The following is a 23,480-nucleotide window of genomic DNA, read 5'->3' as shown; positions in this document are numbered from 1 at the left end:
TCAACCTGAAGATTCTAAGAAGAACCAGATCTCTGTGGCCCACTCTGTGCTCCACCATCAAAAGAATCAAGTTCATTAGGCTGATGCTACCTGTACGCTTCTCATGGTCCCCATTTACATAGTTTCCTTTAAAAAAAAAAAAGATTGAGACCCCCAAAGCATGTCTGAATCTCCATTTCCTGTGCCCCTCTACCTTTGAGTGCATATCCTGCTCTAGTATTTGTTTTCCTGAATAAATCTTGCTGTCCTAAATAAATCTCCACTTGTGCATGTTTTTTTCAAAAATTTTTTTTAGTTATAGATGGACACAATATCTTTATTTTATTTATTTATTTTTAGGTGGTGGTGAGGCTCAATCCCAGTGCCTCATGCATGTGAGGCAAACGCTCTATCACTGAGCCAAAACCCCAGCCCTCCACTTGTGATTCTTTTGACATATCTTTTTGTGATATAGGTCAAGAACCTGCCAGAGGGATGAAAGAGTTGAGATCCCCTTTTCTCTTTTGAGGATCTCTTTGGACCCCATCTAGTGACAAGGAAATAAAGTCTAGAAAGTCTAGGTCATTTACCCTTACCATGGATAAGACAGGTGCTGAAATGGGAGGGCGGGATTTCACATAACAGGAGGCCCACCTGCGCTTGTAGGTGGGCAGTGCTAATATATCTACTTTCCTGCCCTTTGCCTTCATCATTCGTGCCAGACAATTCAGAGTTGAGTATGTGGAATTGCCAATTGACAGAATGACCTAACCCTGGGGAGACAAACAAGAATCACATTACCCATCCCAAAGAGGCCCCTAAATCCTCTTATCATCACAGTATTACTGTCAGAACAGGATCCAGACCATTGTCTTTTTAAATATTTCACTCACCAAGAAGCAAGCAAACAATGATCATGTCTGAATCAATGTCTTAAATTCTATGCTAGAGGAAAACAAAGACTCTTTGTGTTGAATTGGATAATCCCACTGAGCCAATTTGCAGGAGACCAGTCCTATTCCTTTCTTTTCTGAGAGGGAGATTCTTAAAACACCTTCCCAACCACAGTGAACATCATCTCATTATTGTGTAAGACAATAAGGCCTTCAAGAAGGAGTGGAATATATAAATATTAAGATACTCAGCTTTTCTGATTTTACCTTTTCACAAGTCAGTTTTTTAAAAATAAATATTCACAGCCAGGCACGGTGGTACACACTTGTAATCCCAGCAACCCAGCTCACATGTTTGAGGTCAGCCTCAGAAACTTAGTGAGGCCCTAAGCAACTTAGAACCTGTCTTCAAATTTTAAAAATGGCTGGAAATATAGCTCAGTGGTAAAGCACCTCTGGGTTCAATCCTCAGTACCAAAAATATTTACAAATTTGATTATATTCAGATATTTGTTCCTAGCTAGGGGCCCTCTTTTATTAGTTCTTTCCTCTTGTAAAAAAAAGACAAAAATCTACTCTCCCACATCCACACCCTGCTCAGTAAACTACTTTCTGTTGACATATATATAAGATTTCCTCAGTCCTAAGATATATATGTTTCCATATGTTACATTTCTGAAATTAAATGAGTCTTACAATTAGTGTAAACATTCAATGTAGTGTTTGGTCAAAATCTTGTTTTTAAATAAAATATTCTAGAAACCAAAAAATTTATTTCCCTTGTGGTCATAAAAATCTTTCTCTTCAAAAAGTAAGTTCCCCCTCCCCCGGCCTCCAGCAAAGGGGCTGGTATTCTTGTTCTGTAGCAGGTAAAGAAGCATCAGAAAGGGCTGGGGATGTGGCTCAAGTGGTAGCGCGCTCGCCTGGCATGCGTGCGACCCGGGTTCGATCCTCAGCACCACATACAAACAAAGATGTTGTGTCTGCCGATAACTAAAAAATAAATATTAAAAAAAAAATTATCTCTCTCTTTCTCTCTCTCTCTCTTAAAAAAAAGAATCTTTCCTTCTGTTTCCTTATTTTAAAAAAAAAAAAAAAAAAAAAAAAAAAGAAGCATCAGAAAACATACCAGCACTGGGTGTGGCGGCTCATGCCTGTAAACTCAGCCTCTCAGGAGGCTGAAGCAGGAGGATCACAAGTTCAAAGCCAGCCTCGGCAACTTAGTGAGGTCCTAAGCAACTAAGTGAGACCCTGTCTCAAAATAAAAAAGCAAAAGAGGGCTGGAGATGAGGCTCAATGGTTAAGCACCCTGGGTTCAATCCAGAGGCCCGAGGCGGGGGAGGGGGTGGGCAAAACCAAAAAGAAAGAAAAGAAAATATACCAGGACTAACAACTAAACCAGAGATCTGCGACTTCTGAGATCTCTAAATAGCTGCTGTTCTCACTAGTCTGAGCTGTCTGGCCTGCATTCTGATACCAGCTCCTCCAAGGGCTTTGCAAATTCCATTTAGTTACTTTGACCCTACAAGCCTCAATCGGCCAATTGGTAATGCAGTAACACCAATTTCATAGGTCTGTTAAGAAGTTACCTTACATCATTCATGTCATCTCAGCAATGTGGTAGAGGGTGTGGTACATGTAAGCGTTCAATAATGTGAGCTATTATGTTAACTGATAAACAAATAATTACAGCAAGGAAATGAGGCATACCCAGGAGTTAGCTTCTTAACAGGCTAGAATTGGTTTAGAGAAAGGTAAATGGAGTAAAAGACTATGCTCTTAGAATTGGGGAGAAAAATAAAAGAAAGGTAATGATGTGGAAAAGAGAATGGGAAGGAAGAAGAAAGGCACAATATGTATTTATGGAAATTTGATTTAAAAAGCTAAAGAGTAAATTTTGATCCAGCAAGTAAACAAGACAGGATATATAGAGTCCTGAGAGCTTCCTGACTTCCTGTCTCCAGCATGATACAGATTTTTCCTTGCCTGATCTCAGTGTTACCCTGGGCAACAGCTGATTGGTCTGGAAGGGATGTTTCTTTACAAGATTATGACATTACATCATGTAGTTCCTTCCGTAGACTTTAGTCAAGAACTCTGACATCTTGATATTACCAGATTAGATGCTAAAACAGCAAGAAAATGACCAGAACTTGCGGGGGGAAAAAATTAATGTATGCAACAATTCAGATATGGCAGAAGTGAAGTCAATGTTCCAGAAAGTTCTTCCAGACCAAGGGCAGTTGTCTGGGGAATGCGTAATCACAATGGTGCTGTGTAAACCCAACTTTTACCCTTAAAATCTTTGACTCTGGAAAAACTGGAGAAAATGCAGCAAGCAGCACAGGATACAATTCACCAGCGAGAAATGTCAGAAAAAGAACACAGCAGCAAATAACCCATTAATGAGAACTTACCATAGGGAACACCCTACCTTATCTACCTACCACTTGATAACTAAAAAAATCTTCTGCGGCTGTATGCTGAAAGTAGTATTTAATAACACTAGTAAAATTCATAATTCATATAAATGAAAATAAAATCCCCAAGATTGGTAAAACTTGTGAATTTAAACAGTGGTTTGTACTGCCAGGTGCGGTGGCAACTGCTGTAATCCCAGCAGTTTGGGAGGCTGAGACAGGAGAATCCCAAGTTCAAAGCCAGCCTCAGCAAAAAGCAAGGCTCTAAACAACTCAGTGAGACCCTGTCTCTAAATAAAATACAAAAAAAAAAAAAAAAAAATAGAACTGGGGATGTGGCTCAGTGGTCGAGTGCCCCTGAGTTTAACTCCCACTACCCAAAAACAAACAAACAAAAAACCAGTGGTTTGTGTTGACCATAAGCAGTTAAACTCTGAATCAAATCTTACAGAATTTTCCTTTTACTCATGTTGTTAGAATTGCAAATTGTTCTTCATTTCTACTGCTATCAGTTTTATACTTACAGGCATAAGTGACTAATTATAACTTTTATATTCAGAGGATCTTTACATGTTTATTAAATACCAGAATTTGAAGATTAAAAAAAAAAAAACATATACACTTCAGATGAAGACTTGTCATGGATGTGAGTCATGATTCTGTGTTCCAAGGTTGTCCAGTAGCCAGGTTTCCTCTGTTTTGTTGCTCTACCATCCTCTGAAATGATATTTTTATCCAAATTAATAAGTTTAGATCTCCAGCATCAGGTCTGCCATCCAGATGTGGGAAAGGAAATAGATATGAATTGGAAAAACCATCAACTTCTGTCTTAAGGACATGACCCAGAAGTTGGACATGTCACTTCCCATTAGCCCCAGGCCCACAATAAGCTGTAAGGGAGGTGGGAACTGTGGGCCAACTCACCCAAAGGAACAAGGGGAGAAGAGCTGCCAGGGAAACTGCTACAGAGAGCAGGATCTCATCCTAGATAACTTAACCAGCAGGAGCAGAACCCAGAGGGCTGGAGATGGGGCCACATTGAGTTCTCCCCCTCACAGAGCAGTTCCCCCTGTGAACCATAATGTTCTATTGTTAATAGGTGAAGAAGAGACTTCTAAATCCATTGAGCCAATAAATGGTAGACCTGAGCCTGATGCCCAGGTTGTCCCCCGAGTTATTACACTGCAACCCCATTGCTTCCCTGTCACACTGACTAGGATGTGTGTGGAAAACTGCCCACCAAGAAGAAAACTGGGTTTCATTCTGTGGATGGCTAATAGGAAAATAATATGCCTGATTCAGCTAAATACCTATCGTTAGATATTTAATATGTATTAATCCTCTATTAGAAGATTTCATTCTTACTTTCACTGGGCGGGTTACCTAGATGGTAATATAATCGGCACTCAGGGTTAATATTGCCTGATCCTCACACTGGTTTGCACCTGTGGCTTTCCTTTTGTTGAGGATGATATGTCAAAAGGGGGAAGAGGTGGATGAGAATTAAATGATGAATGGGAGGAGTTCTTTATTCTAACTCCATTAAAAGCAATCCCTGCACCTGGACAAGCACAGAGCAGATTCACTAGCAGGAAGTCAGCATGGCAGATAAGTCCAAATTTATTGAGTACATTGATGATGCTTTAGAAAAATCAAAAGAAACTGCACTTTCTCACTTATTCTTCACCTATCAGGGGATTCCTTACCCAGTTACCATGTGTACCTCAGAAACTTTCCAAGCGCTGGACACCTTTGAAGCCAGGAGCGATGACATTGTGCTAGCATCTTACCCAAAGTGTGGTAAATAGCCAATCATTTCCTGTAAGCGCATTTTTAACAATGAGTAGGTTGGAGGTGGGTGCAAGATAAAGTGGGATGAAGATGATTCATCTTTCCATGAAGCTGGCTGGATACCAGTGAGGAGGGGGTTTGAGAAGACTAAATACACAGGTGGTAAGATCAAAAGCTAGAATAGCTGGGTTTTAAAACCCCCAGTGTCTGAAGGAAGAGGTCTGTGTAAATGGCATGGTGGATGATGGGTGGTGGATATGTGAGGCCATGGGGCTGCAGAGGTGAAGCAGGAGGAGGGAAAGTCCAGTTGCCATGGAGCTTGGATAGTGGTAGAGATTTTCATCTTGTTTTTTGACCCAAGGCAAAAGCATGGCTGTTTCTGTAACTTATGTAATGATTTTTGGATCACCGGTTATTTTTCAGGATCAAACATGGACCCTCCAGTTTCTCAGATCATTTTTACTAAAGTCCTTTATCAACGGAGGATGAGATATTAAGAGTCTAAATTACCCTTTTTGATACCATCTATTTTTAATTCTTTGAACTGTTGCTTATTAAAGTCAGCTTCACTTAATATTTCTCTTTCTTGTACCCACTGCTGGGTTTTGATAAAAATCAAAATTATACACCCCCAGCATCATCAAAAAAAGAAAGAAAATTATATTCTCCAATGGAAAATATCTGTTGATTTAAGGTAAAATAATACATATGAGATATAATAAACAACCATTTCTAGAACATAACTTTTTTTAAGGACACATTTTAGATTCAAAAAGAAGCATATCACTTGTTAAAGGAGACATCTGAGAAATAACCTAAATTTTAAAAATAAATTGGATTTCACACTAATATTAGTAAATGCTGTTTATTACAAAATGGTTTCTTTCTATAGCCTGAGTTATTTCAAACACAGGAGAACTAAAGCTACTCATTGGGTAATGGTTGGACGTTTTCTTTTTTCATTGTACATTTTCATTTTTATCATGAATGTACTAAACCCACATGCCTTTGTTATATTAAAATTCCTTAATGAACTTTTATTTTCTGGATTTTATTATAGGTTCAAATTGGATTCTTCACATTGTCAGTGAATTAATATTTGCTGTTTCTAAAAAAAAATATGAATGTCCAGAATTCCCAGTTCTTGAATGTGGGGACTCAGAAAAATATCAGGTTAGTACAAACAGACTTTAAACTTGCAAAAAATTATCATAGAAGGATTTCTACCTCGATGGAGAGTCCTCAATGCTGAATTCAGTTAGAATAATGGTAACAATTGCTACAATTTATTGTTTGCTTGCCATATCCTCAGTGCTTTCCAGCTATTATCTGATTTTATCACAAAACAACCTTTATTACCATTTCACAAAAGAAACAACTGTTAGAGATTTACCCAAGGTTAAGAGGCTAATAAGTACCAGAATTTGAGCCCACGCTTTCTGATTTGAGCTCTTAAAAATTACATTGCATGCTGGGCTCAGTGGCTCACGCCTTTAACCCCAGCAGTTTGGGAGGCTGAAGCAGGAGGATCTTGAGTTCAAAGCCAGCCTCAGCAATTTAATGAGTGCTAAGCAACTCAATGAGACCCTGTCTCTAAATAAAATACAAAATAGGGTTGGGGGTGTGGCTCAGTGGTCAAGTGCCCCTGAGTTCAATCCCTGCACCCTGCCTCCAAAAAAAAAAAAAAAAAAAAAAAAGATTACACTGCATAACCATCCATATTATTATTGTTATTTTAATGTAGTGGGGGAAAGTAGACTAAGATACCTCTGGAAATGAACTGAAATTAAAAAAGCTTCACCTCTGAAGACACAGACAAGGGCAGGACACTATGGGAATCATTTTTGGTCTTTTCTTCACAAGACATTATTTTTTATTTCCCTATCTCAATTATGATCTAGTGTTTATGTTTGAGGGATGGGAAGGGGCCAAGTGATAGCTTAGAGACTAGGTCACTGATGTGTGGGAGGCATTAGCAACTCACCCGACCTGGTATTTCTCACCTTTCCAATACTGGGACTTGGGTGTGAGTCAGGATGTTCTGCTCCCCGGCAGCTCAGGGAAGGCAAGAAAGTGGTAGAAGTGAGGACATACCTGAGGACCTTAGTGCTTACACAGAAGAGGAGTGAGGAGGAGCATCCTCTCCCTGCCCCTGGACACATCAGAATGCAGTGGGAAAGATACGCTGTATTTAAGGGGACCACAGTCTCAATAAAACTTCAGAAGTGCTCACCACCAGATCTCCCACGAGGCAGACAAAGCTGTTACTATAAAGAAAGGCCACTGGACTGGGACTTAGGGAACAGCTTCTGGAAAGTGACTGAGAGTCTTACCACGATGACAAATACAAACTTTAGAAACTGGAACCTAGATAGCCCATTTCCATGGATTGGGCCCAAGTAGCAGAAATAATTGACTGGGAGTGGGGTGTGGAGGCAAGTGCCAAGTCCTGGGTCTGGGTGGTGGCAAAGGAACATCGGGAGTCATCAGAAGGACTAGCAGGCACATCAGGGCTGCAGGTCCCACACCTGGGAGGGTCATCTGCCCTAAAGGACAATTGGTGGAGGCTCAGTCGGGACAGGTTCAGACATGCAGGCAGGATGGGTGGACAGGAGATTTAAGCTTTTTTTTTTTTTTTTAAATTGGAGAAACCAATGAAAAATCCCATTAACTTCTCCGGGTCCTTGCAAAACCTTTGCCCTAATGACCGTGCTTAACAGCAACCATTTGAAATGATGCTAACACATGTCTAGCTTTCCAGTTTCTCTTTTAAAAACTTATTATGTGGGTCACAGGTCATCTCACTTGTTGTTATGCACCTTACCAATATAACCTTTCTTATTGTATTCTTATTGTATTTGCTTGTGTTATTACCTATCACTGAGATAAGCAGGTTCTTCTTAAAATTGAAATAGGAGGGCTGGGGGTATAGCTCAGTTGGTAGAGTGTGTGCCTTGCATGTACAAGGCTCTGGGTTCAATCCCTAGCACCAAAATAAGTAAATAAGTTTGTTAAAAATTGAAATTGGGTTTGGGATGCTGAGTCATAAGTTTTCACATTTTTGATTGTTTCTCTAGGAAAGTCTATTTTAATTTCCAAACAAGTGACCTCAAACAAATCTTTTCAATTTACAGAAAACCCTTCTCGAATGCATATATTTCCTGAAACAAAATAGTCTTTACATGGCATAGTTTGGCTATACTATACATTTTCATAAACACAGTATTATATATTTATCTAATTTTGTGGCAGTTAACTGTCATTTTCCCTGGGGATATATTTCTAATCCTTTGAACAACCTTACTATCTCTCATGTGTCACAGTGTGATTTGGGGCCACGTAAGTTAGTAGAAACAGTACTCTATCACTTAATCTGAAAATTACCACCTGTGTAATTTTACACAAAGCATTTAAAATCTCAAAGCCTGGTCTTAATCTCTAAAATGGGGGTTTCAATGTCTACTTGAAAGGATTGTTGTGAATGAATGTAAAAGTACTTCAAATACTAAAAAGTACAATTTGATGTAAATCAGATATGATCACTGCTAATCACCACTTGGACCCAATTTTTGACTTAAATATTTTCCTTTTAAAAATCTAATGTTTTACTTCCCTTCTTTTTATATTTTTTAATTTTTATTTATTTTTTTTTAGTTATACATGACAGTAGAATGCCTTTTGATATATAATACATACATGGAATGTACAGATAATGTGATTGATGTATTTACTTCCCTTCTTGAGTTGAGTTTTGTGCTAAATGTTTACAGAAACAATTGGCTACAAATGTTCAAATATCATTTTATCACTTGAAAAAAGTAGGTATACCGTAGCCATAGCAAACAGAGTGAACACTAAACATACGGAACTTAAACATGAAGAATTAGTGTCATCCCCCACCCACACCATGACATGATCTAAAGGTCTGATTTTAAGTTAAAACCCTTTATCCTGGCAGATTAAATAGAAAACTTGATTTCCAAAATTATCAGTAGAGATAGGTAACAGAAAAAAATCAAGCACCAGGGCTGGGGACATAGTTCAGTTGGTAGAGTGCTTGCCTGGCATGCACAAAGCCCTGGGTTCAGTTCCCAACACCACACATGCACACACAAAAAGAATCAACCATCTTATAATTCTCATATTGACAAGAATTTCTTTTGTAATATATTTCCTAGATATTTAAGTAATTCTTTGGACTTTCAAGTTCTGTTGGATTATTTATTTATTTATTTATCTATTTTAGTTGTTGAAAGACCTTTGTTTTATTTATTTATATGTGGTGCTGAGAATCAAACCCAGTGCCTCACACATGCCAGGCAAGTGTGCTACAGCTGAGGACCGCCCCAGCCCCCTGTTGGGATTTTTGCATGGAAATTTAGTTGGTTAAAAAAAGATCTAGATGTTAAAAATGGATTTACAGAAGCTGTGGGAAGACTTGAATATTTCCATTAAAGAACTTGAATGTGAAAAGCTCCAAATAAGTGAAAGAGCGGATTGCAGATTGTAAACTGTCTTGAACAAACGAGATTTGAAACAACTGTAGAAAAAAGTAAACAAAACAATATTAAGCAACAACAAACATTGGATATTAATAGGCAGGATCCAGCAAGGACATTTTATTGAATTGCTTGCAGGGGGAGCAGGAGAAATGAAGAAGCAGTGATAGTGGTGCTTGAAGCTCTTAGATACCACACCTAGGGGTGATTCAACACACACACACACACACACACACACACACACAAATGCACGACACCTGCTCTTTCATCTTACTTTGTATGTTTTAAAGAGAATGAAACAGTTTCCGTCACCAAGGATTTTGACAACTCACCTCCATTATGACAAATTACCTGGATCCATCCTGGAACATAAAGTCAAGGTGAGTGTCCCTTCCTACTGGTATTTGAATTTGCAATTTTTATATGTATATATTGGCTGGGTTTTTTTTTTCCATTTGTTTTTACTGTGGTACCAGGGAAGGAACCCAAAGTCTTGCATATGCCTGAAAAGCACTTTACCATTGAGTTATACTCTAGCCCTGTAGCTATTAGCTTTTTGAGAAACATGATGAGTTTTCTCAGAGAATGCTGATAATCAAAATGTGAGATTTAGTATTTCTTTTGCTGTTGTTTCTTTTTTCAGATATATTTGCTATGGTTATGTTCAAGTCCAGTGCGTTTTGACTAAGATATAAGACAAATGCATAGAATGAAAGGTATAGCATTTTGTAATCTGTTTTATACAATTAGTAGATTTCAGAACCCCACTAGACTATTTTAGAGTGTTTAACAAAAGAATACAGCCTAGTAAGATGAGCAGAAATTTTCCTTTGATTATTTCTGGTAAGCACTTCTTGCCTGAGATCTGAAACTATTTTATTTCTGCATTTCACACATAATAACACATTTCATGCCACGCATGCAGAACTACTTGTGCTTTGGCTAGTCTGATCATTTGTTGAAAAATCTTGATTCATTAATCTATTTCTTATAATTATTAGTTCTTACCTGGTCCTTTTTGTTTTCTGTCCCCTGGTCTCCTCCTGCCCCATTCTTTTTTCTTGGTGCCTCTTTTCTCTGTCTCAGAAGGTAAGAATGAGAGTGAGTTAAAAATCAAGATTTAAACTTTTGAATGCCACAAAGAAGAATGGGAAATAGTGAAGTAACGTCAAAGAAAGGAAAAGAAAACAGTTGGATTAAACTGCCAGGGGTGAGAGACAAGAGGAATAGAGGAGGAAAGAAGAGTAGGATGGAAAACATTAGGAAAGTGGGGACTAGAATTAGCCACCTGTGGCTACAATACAAGAATCCTGGGAGCCTAGAATTGGAAAATACCTTAAAAATGGTCTGCTCTATTCCCAGTGGGTGTTTTAATTCCATTAAGTGATTGTCTGGACCAAGACTGAGCACATCCAATTATAAATCCTCTATTCCCTAAATTGTACTAAGCCAGCTTTGTACAACTCTGTAAAACAGTTTTTCCTTATGTTGAAAATCTACAAAATTAGAAATAATACTTTAACGTACAATTTTCTGTTTATTGCAGTTAACATAATCACAAATCTAGATGGCCTTTTTTTTTTCCTCTTAATGATTTCATTACAAACAGAGCTGAAGTAATTTATAATGCATTTGGTCACTTTCTTTTCTTTCTCTCTCTCTCTCTCTTTTGTAGGGGGGAGGGTTACTGGAGATTGAACCCAGGCTTTGCTCTATTACTAAACTACATTCCTAGCCCTTTTTACTTTTTAAATTTTTGAGACAACTCTGGTCCAGATGTAGAGGAGACCGGCCTTGGATTTGAAATCTTCCTGCCTAATAGCTGGGATTACAGATGTGCACCACTGCACCAGGCAGAGTGACTCTTCAAAAGGATACAAGGGCGGGGCTGGGATTGTGGCTCAGAGGTAGAGCGCTTGCCTAACACGCATGAGGCACTAGGTTCGATCCTCAGCACCACACAAAAATAAAGATATGTGTCCACCTGTAACTAAAAAATAAATATTAAAAAAAGGATACAAGGGCAAGAAAAGAGCAACAGATGGGTTAAGAGGTGGATGCTTAGGATTTGTCCATACTCTCGCCTAATGGCTTTCTCAATTCAAGTTCCTGTCTTTGTGAAATTATGAATTACTGCAATGTTCAATGAGTGTCATTAAAGCCTCAAACATAAAATCCTTCAAATGACAAAAATATACTAAATTTGGATAGGGGGGAATGGTAAGCTTTAAATCAGAGTCAAAACCCCAGCCCATTTATCTCTATTCAATTTTACCCTGTTATGGCCAACACAGTGGTCCACCCTCTTTTAATCTCTGCGACTCAGGAGGCTCAAACTGGAGGAATGCAATTTCAGGGCTAACCTCCATAATTTAGTGAATCCCTGCTAAAATAATAATAATAAAAAAAAGAAGCTGGGGTGTAGCTCAGTAGGAGAGCACATGCCTAGCATGTGCGTAGCCCTGGGTTGATTCCCTGCACGGGAAAATTTTTTCCCAAGAAAAGGGACTGACCCAGGGCTTTGCACATGCTAGGCAAGCACTCTATCACTGAGCCACACCTCCAGCTCAGGGGAAAAAATTTATACTGTTAGCATTAGTTCATTTTTTCAGATGCACAAGGTGTTTGGGGATCCTATTTCCCTTTCAGTTTCATATCATCTACTGATTTGATAGAAATAGATCTGAATCTTTAGGTCAATCATCCACGAAATTGTTAACGATGGTCCTCTCAGGATAAAATAAAATTCAGATAGGTTTATATTCATTAATGATTTAGCCTCATTTGCACTTGAGTACTGGTCAGATTTATATGTCTAATTGCTCCTGCTTCCCACTGACGTTCTTCTATTTTTCATGCAAGCAATCAAAAGCAACTCAAATCTATTAATTAGAAACCATGTCCCAAAATCCTGCTCTCAGCAGTGCCGGTATCTGAGAGGACTCAGGTTGCCCCCTACTGGTCACTGCCTCCTCCTTTATGTTGCCTTGAATCTATTTAACCAGATGGAGAAGCTTGGCCTACATGGAGGTCAGAATTGCAATTGGAACTTTGCACCATCTGTGTCTCCCACACGTTCTATAAGTGAAATGACCTCTGCCTGCTTCTAGTCACCTGAGCTCTTCTGTGTGACCTAGAATACCCAGAGTTCACCAACATGCTCAGTGACCTTCTCCAGAATCCTTGGTTTGAAACACAAAGTATCAGATTGGAAGCCAGAATACTGGGAGAGCCGCCAGGCACCTTACCACAATATTTGATTCTCTTTCAATTTGCTCTTTACAGTGTTTATTTGGCTTTTTAATTTCATCCAAAAAAACTCTGTCATCGTCAGAGAAGAGAGAAGGTGGCAATTTAGTGGTTCTTCTTTACCTACATCACCGTCTTGCACAAACCTCATACCTTGGTCCCCAGACAGTGCGCCTTGTCATTCTTTGGTCTTCTCCACCAGTTCTAACCTTATGGTCTTTAAAGTTATTTTGCAATTTTAATTTTATTTGGGGGCTTAGCCTTTCACAGGATACTCCTGTGACTCCTCTGGTGCATGTGCTCTGTTTTCCTTATTTCTATCATCTGCACACACGTTTTTACTGTCTGAAGTCATCATTAGCCAAGGCCCCCTGCGACCACATCCATCTTCCTTGCCTTCCTCTCTCTTCCTCCCCTCTTCCCAGGCTTCCCCATCTGCGACTTCTTTCTGTCTGTCCTCCTTTCTCTCTCTCTCTTAACACAATTATGCAAAATATACATCTGGACACAATGACACTGCTCTCCCTTTCACTCTTCCAATGTCTAAAACATAGACCTAAATAAATTAACTTGGTTTTCACTCCCCAGATATTGGTGATATTCCGCAACCCTAAAGATACAGCGGTATCTTTTTTCCATTTCCACAATGATGTCCCTGATATTCCAAGCTATGCCTCTTGGGATGAATTCTTCAGACAGTTCATGAAAGGACAAGGTATGGCTATTGGTGAAAGAATCCTCCTTATTTCAACCGATGACCACCTATATATGAAAACTCAAAGGTGTTTTAGAGTAAGAAAGAAACATTTTAGGTAGATCCAGGAACTAAAAAGTTGTATTCAAATGAAGTTTTGTAGCACCACTAGTTCTGGGCATCAAGAAATTACAATGCATTACTGATTTAAAAATAAATTGGACAATTCATATGTTGACTAGGAGTATTGAATGGCTATGGAACAGGGCGGGTGGGACAAGGTCTTTAATGGAGTCACGTAGAAAAGCATTTCTAGTTCAGTCTCTTAACTCACTAGGTAACACAATGATAAAAACCAAAAAAGATTTTTTTAAAAACCCTGACTCAGAGCAGCTACGTGTAAGACATTTGTTTGCCAGAAAGGAAGTAAGTTTTCATTAGAACGTGTTAATATTTTACCTCTGGTTATTTATAATCACAGTTTCCTAGTGTCTACCAATCCTTCAGGCACTAAATTAAGTGTCCTATGTGCATAATTTCACTTACATAACAAACCATGAGTAAGGCCTCATTCACAGATGATGAAACTAATAAAAAAAATTAGATTATTTGCCTGTGGTACCACTGATTATAAGTGGCCATGAGTACAGTGGTGGAACAATAAAGACTTTCATTAATAGTATCTTCTTTGAGTCTTTACAGTGTAGTAGAAGAAAGAATTGACACCAGATGACCCTAGGGGAGAAGTTTTGTCAGTTTATTTTTTTTTTTAAATTTTTTATTTATTTTTTAGTTTTTGGTGGACACAACATCTTTGTTTGTATGTGATGCTGAGGATCGAACCCGGGCCACATACATGCCAAGTGAGCATGCTACAGCTTGAGCCACATCTCCAGTCCTGTCAGTTTACTTTTAAAGAACCATTTTCCTTCTTCTTTCTTGCTTTCTTTTCTTTTCTTTTCCTTTTTTCAGTACTGGAAATAGAGACCCACTATCACTGAGCCATACCCCCCAGCCCTTTTTTATTTTGAGACAGGACATCACTAAGCTGCTGAGGCTGGCCTCAAATTTGTGATGTTCCTGTCTTAACCTCATGAGTTGTTGGGATTGCAAGCATGCACCACAGCATTATGTTTATATATATATATATATAAATGATGATTACAGTCAAGCAAATGAACACATGCATCATGTTACATAGCTACTTTTTTTTTGTATGTGGAGACAGCAGTCAAAATCTACTATCCTACCAAATTTTCAGTGTACAATGTTATTAACTATCTAGTCCTCATGCTGTACACTGGATCTCTAGACCAATTCACAACTGAATAATTCAAAACTGCATACCTACAAGTTTGTACCTCCTGATCTACATCTTCCCATTGCCTCTCTCCCTCACACCTGGGAAACACCATCATACTCACTATTTCTTTTTATTTTTAGTTATAGATGGACATAACAGCTTTATTTTATTTATTTATTTTTATTTGGTGCTGAACCCAGTGCCTCACATGTGCTAGGCAAGCACTGTACCACTGAGCTACAACTCTAGCCCCCCCTACTCTCTATTTCTATGTATTCAACTTTTTCTAGGTTCCACATTAAGGTGAGATAATATACGTATGTGTGTATGTGTGTGTGTGTGGCTTCTTTCAGTTAGCAAAATGTTCTTCAGGGTCATTTATATTATTAGAAATAAGGACTGGAGATATAGCTCAGTTCACCGAGTGCTTCCCCCATATGCACAAGGTCCTGGGTTCAATGCCCAGCTCCAAAAAATAAATAAATAAAAGGTACTATGTCTTTCTTTTTTTAAGGCTGAGTAATATATAATATGTATATATTATATGTATACATAATACACACACACATCAACCAAAAGGACTGTTTAAAAAGGTGATCAGCACAGAAAATGCTGTAACATCCCACCTGTGTGAACACTGAGCACAGTGCTGGCTCCCAAGCAAAGATTAAATATTGAGATTGAGAAGAGCAGAAAGAAAAGCCCATAAAACGTACATAGGAAGCACCATTAAGAATGCTTTGTTTTGGGGCTGGGGTTGTGGCTCAGTGGCAGAGTGCTTGCCTAGCATGTGTTAGGCACTGGGTTTGATTCTCAGCACCACGAATCAATAAATAAAATAAAGGTCCATTGACAACTAAGAAAAAAAATTTTAAAAAGAATGCTTTGTTTTGTCTAATAACTCTTCACTAAGACTGTACAGATGCAGTTAACACAAATCTGAAATGTCACTCAATTAATGACACAAGAGAACAGTCAATGATGAGAAATTTGTTATGGGTGGGGCAACCTGTTTTAGGGAATCTTTGTCACCCTATCCATTCTCTTACCACAATTAGTTGATTGGCAGTGATAATATGTGGCAGTGATAACTTGGATAGAAGCTCTGCCTTGCACATTTCTTAGATGTAACTTATAAAGGCAACTGAATGCACTGGAAACATCAGATTTGGAATGAGAAGGCCTGGATTGGGCTTCATCACTTATTATATAATAATAATTAATATTGGACAAATTATGATAGATACCAGTTACTAAGAAGTTACTACATGTCAGGTGGTATGACAAAACCCAGTATTTAACTTTAATTCTCACTATAATTATTAAGGATAATACTGGAGAAAAGTATTATCCTCATAGGATAATATTCTTATTATCCCCATCTCCTGATGAAGAAAGTAGAGGCATGGCAAGGTCACATAGCCATTAAGTAGTAGAGCTCAAAAGTAAACCCAGATTCACATGACTTCATACCTGAGTGATGTAAGCAAGACATTTGATCTCTCTGAACTTCAACCTCCTTAATTGTAAAGTGAAGATACATACTCAGCCTTCAGGATGTAAGACAGTATAGAGAATTCTGTTTCCCATTTTTCTACCTCCCTTAAGCAGTACCAGCTCTGTTGTCAGACTGACTGAATGATAGCAATACTTGTAGTGTACTAATGGTGTGGCCTTAAAGTGGTTACTTATCCCCTCCCTGATTTTTTTATGTACTGAATGTATAAATATGCTTTTTCAACTGTGAGTTTTGTGAAAAATAAATATACTTAAGTATTGACAATAAAACTTTAGCATTTAAGTTGAGATTCTATATATATATGTAAAATACCCACCAGCTTTTGAAGACCAGAATATAGAAATAATATGTCTGCTTTATTAACAATTTTTAGGGCATAAATTAACTATCATTTTTACCTCAGTTTTGTAAAATTCCCTATATATCAAGTCTTTTTCCCTGTGTTTTTAGTTTCTTGGGGAAGCTATTTTGATTTTGCAATCAATTGGAACAAACACCTGGACAATGAAAATGTTAAGTTCATACTATATGAAGACCTGAAAGAGGTAAGACTATACTCATTGATATTCTGGAGCAAGACTTACTATTAAGTTACAATGTGTGGCACATATTTACCAGGTCTGGTTGTATGGTCAAATATGATATTCAATTTTAAAATATTCCAAATATGCAACACACTGCTAGGAAACAATCTAACCATACATAAATGCTTAAGTTGTTACTTAACACAAATAAAACAACATTTAACAACTTAAGAGTAACTGATTTATTCTTTCTTCATAATGGATAGTCCAAATTAGTAATGGAAAAAAAATTAGGTTAGTGTCAGTTGATCTAATTGAACATGCATTTGATTGTGAATTGGTTTTTCCAGCTTATGTTATTTTTATTTCTTTATTTGTCTATTTATTTTTGCAACACTGGGGATTGAACTTGAGGGCACTCTACCACTGAGTAACATCCTCATCCCTTTTAAAATCTTATTAAATTGCCCAAGTTGGCCTCAAACTTGCCATCCTCCTGTTTCAGCCTTTTGGGTAGCTAGGATTACAGGCATTCACCAGTTAGTGTTATTTTTTAAAAACGGTTTACTCAACATTGTTTTGGTCTGAGTGATACACCAATCTCAGGCTAGACAAAGTTCAGTGCTTTGGAGGAGCTTACTCACCAGGAGAAGGACGGAAGACAGAATGATAAACAATAAATATAATGAATTTGAAAATGTACGTAGTATGTGGGGGAAAAAGAACACACATAACTGGTTAAGAAAGATTAGAAGTGCCAGCGGGTGGGGGATTAGAATGCTTCACAACTCCCCGTATAAAATAAGGTGGTCAGTTGGGTTCCTATGGGGGGATGAGTTCTGAACAAAGCTGAGAAGGAGGTGAGGGAGAGGGCCAAATAGGTAACTGGAGGAAGAGCTTTGCAGGCAGAGGAAATCAACCAGAGCAGAGTCCCTGATTTCTTCACTTGATTAAGGTACAGCAAGAAGGCAGCCAGGCCTAGGCCAGTAGAAGAGACTTGAGAGTCACCATGAGGGTGGAGTGAAAGCATTAGGATGGCGGGACATTGAAATGACTCTTGCTTTCACTCTGAATGGAACGGGAAGCCAATGGTGTGTTTTTAACAGGATCGTTTTGGCTGGTATGTGAGTATAGACTGGAGCAAAGATAGTGCAGAGAGACCTGTGAAGAGGCTACTGCCCTAATCCAGGCATCTTCCAGGGAAGATGGAAACTTAGGCCAGAAAGGGGCAGTGCAGGTAGGAGATGTGGTTAAATGCGGATAAATGTTGAAGGAAGAGTCAATAGGATTTTCTGGTGGATTGGATGGAAGAGAAGATGTGGCGAGAAAGAGGAGTCAAATAAGACTCCAATGCCATCAAGTGAGCTGGAGATGGCATCAGGTGAAGCAGGGCTGTGGGGAAAATCAGAGGTTTTGTTTGGGGCATGATAAGTTTAAGTAAGATGGTTATTAGTCAGCCTAATGAAAAGGTCAAGTAGGCAGTCGAGCATAAAAGTCTTGAATACAGAGATTGGGAGGTGTAGATAAAATTTGGGCATCACTGACACACAGATGGCATTTAAGGCAGAGATTCATACCTAAGTGTAGAGAGAGAAAAGAGAAGATGACTGAGAACTGAGTCCTGGAGATGGCTGATATGAAGAATTTGAGAAGAGGAGGAATCAATAAAGAAGCCGTTAGTGAGGGAGGAGGGAAACCAGAGTCCTGGATCCTCAAGGAAGACAGTGTGTCAAAGGGAAGGGAGTCTGTTAAATGCTCCTTAATTTGAGTTCACACTATTTTCCTGAGATATTCTTATCAAAAGCTCATGCAATTTAATCCACCTTTTCTGTTTATAGGATGTATTTATATTACATGGAAGACATTTTAAGTTAGTCTTTTCTGCCTCTAGTTTAAAATAATGCTTCTGAAACTTGTGCTCCATAGACTAGCAGTGTTGCCCCAGAATGTTAGTATTTCTTTTTTGGAAATTGGAAGGAGGTTGTTTGTACAAACAGATTTAGGAAGTGCTATATTACATAGCCAGCTCCTCTGGAGAGCCACACTGTAGATTGATTGGTACATTAAAGGCTCTGAGAGAGTCTAAAGAAAAATAATCTTGCCTTCATTTATCTCAAGGATTTTAAACTAATTTGACCCCCATCACCCTTCTTTTTTCCCTCCATGAAACATCTACAGCTGTCTTACGGTATATTAGCGTTTTGTAGAATACAGTTTAAAAACCTGTTCTAGAATATTTATGAATTTACGTCAGTCAGACACAGTGTTGGGTGGATCATGATTTACATGGTTAATTATTTTTTTTAAATAATTTAATCTGAATTTTTATTTATTTATTTATTTATTTTTAGAGAGAGAGAGAGAATTTTTTAAAATATTTATTTTGTTAGTTTTCGGCGGACACAACATCTTTGTATGTGGTGCTGAGACTCGAACCCGGGCCACACGCATGCCAGGCAAGCGCGCTACCGCTTGAGCCACATCCCCAACCCTTTACATGGTTAATTAGACAAAATAAATTTCAAGATTCTTTCAAGGTTTTTCCTTTTTTTTTCCCCTAGTACAGGGGATTAAACTTGGAGGCACCTCTATCACTTAATTACATCCACAGCCCTTTTTATTTTTTTTAATTTTATAATGTATTTTTGTTGTTTTTGTAGGTGGACACAATACCTTTATTTTATTTTTATGTGGTGCTGAGGATCTAACCTAGTGCCTGTGTGTGCCAGGCAAGAGCTTTACCACTGAGCCCCAGTCCCAAGCACCCTTTTTATTTTTGGAGACAGGATCTTGCTAAGTTACTGAGGCTGGTCTCAAATTTGCCATCCTCCTGCCTCAGCTCCCTAAGTCACTGGGATTATAGGCATGCACCACTTTACCCAACTCCAAGCTTTTATGACTTTTAAAATTAGACTTATTTGGTGGAATTAAACATTAGCTACAAATAGGATTCTGAAGAAAGATTTGAATAAACTCATATAAATACATTTGTTTCCTTGGGTGGTCTAAGCTGATGCTTTTTAATACAATGGATATCATCCTACATGAAATTCTAATCTACCTAATTAATGCTACTATCATTATTTATATTCTAAATAGTACAATATAGTTCAGTGAGTGTCATAAATTGAAACTACAAAGTACAATCAATATAGAAAATATTATAATGATATCTTGAATACTTACATAAAAATATCAAAGAAACCTGAGAAGCAAATTAACTAGGGAGTTAGATTTAGTAATCTTAATCCACTCTGATTAATAAACTTAATCCCCTCTGAGTTTCTCTTTGCACCAGTTTAATTTCCATGGAAAAATATTTATCCTTTAAATTTTTTATTTTCAGAATCTGACTGCTGGAATAAAACAAATTGCTGAGTTCTTTGGATTCTCTGTAACTGGGGAACAGATTCAAACCATCTCAGCCCAGAGTACCTTCCAAGCGATGAGAGAAAAATCTCAGGAGACGCATGGTGCTGTTGGCCCATTCCTGTTCCGCAAAGGTAAACTTGCTTTCATTTCTGGGGTATCATGTCACTTGGGGAATAACTTTGCACATAACAGGCAATCTCAATAACTTCATCTTCAGTAAGACAATTGCATTTTCCTCTTCCATGATAAGAAGTCTGGAATAGGCAGTGCAGAGCTGTTTAACTGGCAGCTCCACATAACCTTTTATTGTACCGAGTGCCTTCTGTCTTTCTGCTTGTCACCTGTGATGACACAGAGAGCAGTTGTACTCCACCATTGCATTCACAATCCAGGCAGCAAATTGGTGCAGCCAATCTGGAAAGCAGTGTGGAGATTCTTGGAAAACTGGGAATGGAACCACCATTTGACCCTGCTATCCCTCTCCTTGGTCTATACCCAAAGGACTTAAAAACAGCATACTACAGGGACACAGCCACATCAATGTTTATAGCAGCACAATTCACAATAGCTAAACTGTGGAATCAACCTAATTGCCCTTCAGTAGAGGAGTGGATAAAAAAAAAAAGTGGTATATATCCACAATGGAATATCACTCAGCAATAAAAGAGAATAAAATCATGGCATTTGCAGGTAAGTGGATGGAGTTGGAGAAGATAATGCTAAGTGAAATTAGCCAATCCTAAAAGACAAATGCCAATGTTTACTCTGATATAAGGAGGCTGACTTATACTGGGGTAGGGAGAGGGAGCATGGGAGGAATAGATGAACTAGATAGGGAAGAGGGGTGTGAGGCAAAGAGAGGGGTCAGAGGGTTGGCAATGATGGTGGAATGTGATGGACATCATGATCCAAAGTACGTGTATGAAGACATGAATTGATGTGAACATACTTTATATACAGAGATATGAAAAATTGGGCTCTATGTGTGTAATAAGAATTGTAATGCATTCTGCTGTCATTTATTTAAAAAATAAAATCAATTAAGAAAAAAAAGTCCAGACAGGTTGAAGGAACCAGCAAGGGAAATAATCATGCACATTATCTGAATGAACCCCCTTTAAAAAGAACGATCTGGAGGCGCCATTCAGGGACTGCTTACATTTCATTGATCACCTCTCTCTCTGCAGCAATAGTTAGAAAATGTGATTTAAACAACAACAACAACAACAACAACCACAACAAAACCTAGGCACATTGTTACCCAATTAGAATCAGGATTCCGTTTAAATATAAGAGAAGAAAATGAGTGTTGGAGAGACAACTAGGTGTCCCTGACACAGATGATTTATTGAGTTTCATCAAAGTACTCTAAATTCTTGTGCCAGTCTTTCTTTTTTCTTTTTTTGCATATAATGCAATGATAAGGCAGCACATGTAACAGCAAGGACACCTGCTAACATTGGGCATTTGATCATCTATTAAACATATTGTTGGGATCAAATTTCTTAATAAAAAAGATATGAAATCCCTAATTTAATTTTTTTTAAGTTTTAGATGGACACAACACCTTTATTTTTGTTTCTTTTCTTTTATGTGGTGCTGAGGATCAAACCCAATGCGTCATATATGCTAGGCAAATGCTCTACTGCTGAACTATAACCCCAGCCCCCAAATCCCTAATTTTACAAATGTAGGAAAGGAGCCAAAGTTATTACTTCTTCTTTGTCATGTAGCTAATAAACAATGGAGTCAGGAATAGAGCCTCATTTGCATTATTCTACTATACATTTTTCAGTTGAAGACCCATTTTAAAAATCCAGTATGAATGAAACATTAAACACAAACTTGGCTTTGGTCTGATTCCTAACTACTCCTAATTTTTATGCCTTATTATTAGTTTATGGAGGGGAAAAATTGAACTTTTCCATATATTGTTGATCAAATTACTATTCAGGATAGAAAAATTCTGAAGTCAACAAAGTAATAGTTTTAAATATTTTTTTTAGAAAATTCACAGCACAGAAAAATGTGGAAAAGCCTTAAAATACAACACAAAACCATTTACAAATGTTGTCAAAAGTTTAAATGTTTCCTAACAAAGGCACATTTTATCCCAGCCTTTTTCTGTTCATGCTTTATATAGTTGACATTTGTAAACAGTTTTGTGTTTTATTTCATTTCCTTAATATATGATAAGCTTTTCCTTGTGTCATGAAACCCTCTATATCAACAAATATTTCTAAGGTTATGCAATATAGAACTTACAGTTTCAACACAAACCATCAAAAGATCCTAAAGATAGAAATAACATACCCTCATGGTAGGTAGAGTTATTAAATTTTTGCAAAAATTTCAGTATCTGACGTCTTAACCAAAACCTGATAAAAATTGCTACTTTTCAAAGGATATTTAAAGTATTTAAAAGACTTTAGAGAGGAAAAAAATTAACCTCACAAAGTGGAATTTTAGATCCCAGACATTGGGAGAGGAGTGGTAATAGGACATCATCGAGGCTGAATCTTTTCTCCCCCACTGATGTCACACCACCTTTCAGGAGCTCCAGTGGATAGTGTTCATTTTACAAGGAAAATTATATTAGTTTTTAATGCTGTCTAATTTTTTTTCATGTGTTCATTTTCACATTTCAAAGCTGAAATACTGCATGCACAAAAATAATAAAATCAGGTAGGGCATACCTTAAAACCAAGAAAAAATATTCTAACAGATGTCTGGGTCTGCCGCGTTTTTTGTGTTGTAGGTGAAGTTGGTGATTGGAAAAACTTGTTCAGTGAAACTCAGAACCAGGAAATGGATGAAAAATTCCAAGAGCTCTTAACAGGCACTCCCCTGGGAGTAAAACTGAAGTATGAATCATATTGCCAGGCTTGATTCTGGCCAAGTCAGCAGGACTGAATGTTTTCTTTTCCTTAATCATAATTGAATTTAGATAATTATGAAAAATTCAAATAATTAAATGATGATAACGAAATAACATTTAAATCTGAATAATATAAATTCAATAATAATGATAACATCTGAAGTCTTTGAGCGCAAATTTAAGTTTGTTCACCTTTTGAAGAAAAGGTCCACTTATCTGTCCCAAAAGGACACTATTATTAATGTGTTATACTGTTTTTTTTTTCGGGGGAGGGGGGTATATGGGGATTGAACTCAGGGGTACTTTTCCACTGAGCTACATCCCCAGGAGATGGGGTCTCATTGAATTGCTTAGCGCCT

At 37.8% G+C, this 23,480-nt stretch overlaps 1 protein-coding gene and 1 pseudogene across 1 annotated transcript; both read left to right on the top strand.

Moving 5' to 3' along the window:
• Positions 1-3,064: 3,064 nt before the first annotated feature.
• On the top strand, positions 3,065-3,278 carry LOC143380750 (BBSome-interacting protein 1 pseudogene; annotated as a pseudogene).
• A 1,615-nt stretch (positions 3,279-4,893) lies between these two features.
• Positions 4,894-23,132, top strand: Sult6b1 (sulfotransferase family 6B member 1). Its single transcript, XM_076833840.2, has 7 exons — positions 4,894-5,092; positions 6,144-6,256; positions 9,873-9,962; positions 13,420-13,546; positions 16,798-16,892; positions 20,218-20,374; positions 23,002-23,132. The coding sequence occupies exons 1-7, from the start codon at positions 4,894-4,896 to the stop codon at positions 23,130-23,132; spliced, it is 912 nt and encodes a 303-aa protein (XP_076689955.2).
• The last annotated feature ends 348 nt before the right edge of the window (positions 23,133-23,480 follow it).

Source organism: Callospermophilus lateralis, chromosome 14, assembly GCF_048772815.1.
Source record: "Callospermophilus lateralis isolate mCalLat2 chromosome 14, mCalLat2.hap1, whole genome shotgun sequence".
NCBI classification, from domain to species: Eukaryota; Metazoa; Chordata; class Mammalia; order Rodentia; family Sciuridae; genus Callospermophilus; species Callospermophilus lateralis.
Note: the sequence above shows the minus strand (reverse complement) of the source record. Positions and strands in the feature narration are given on the sequence as shown.

Coding starts and splice junctions, on each gene's coding strand:
- Sult6b1 (XM_076833840.2), top strand. CDS start 4,894: ATGGCAGATAAGTCCAAATTTATTGAGTACATTGATGATGCTTTAGAA. Junction 13,547..16,797: donor ACAGTTCATGAAAGGACAAG/GTATGGCTATTG, acceptor CTGTGTTTTTAG/TTTCTTGGGGAAGCTATTTT. Junction 16,893..20,217: donor TATATGAAGACCTGAAAGAG/GTAAGACTATAC, acceptor TTTTATTTTCAG/AATCTGACTGCTGGAATAAA.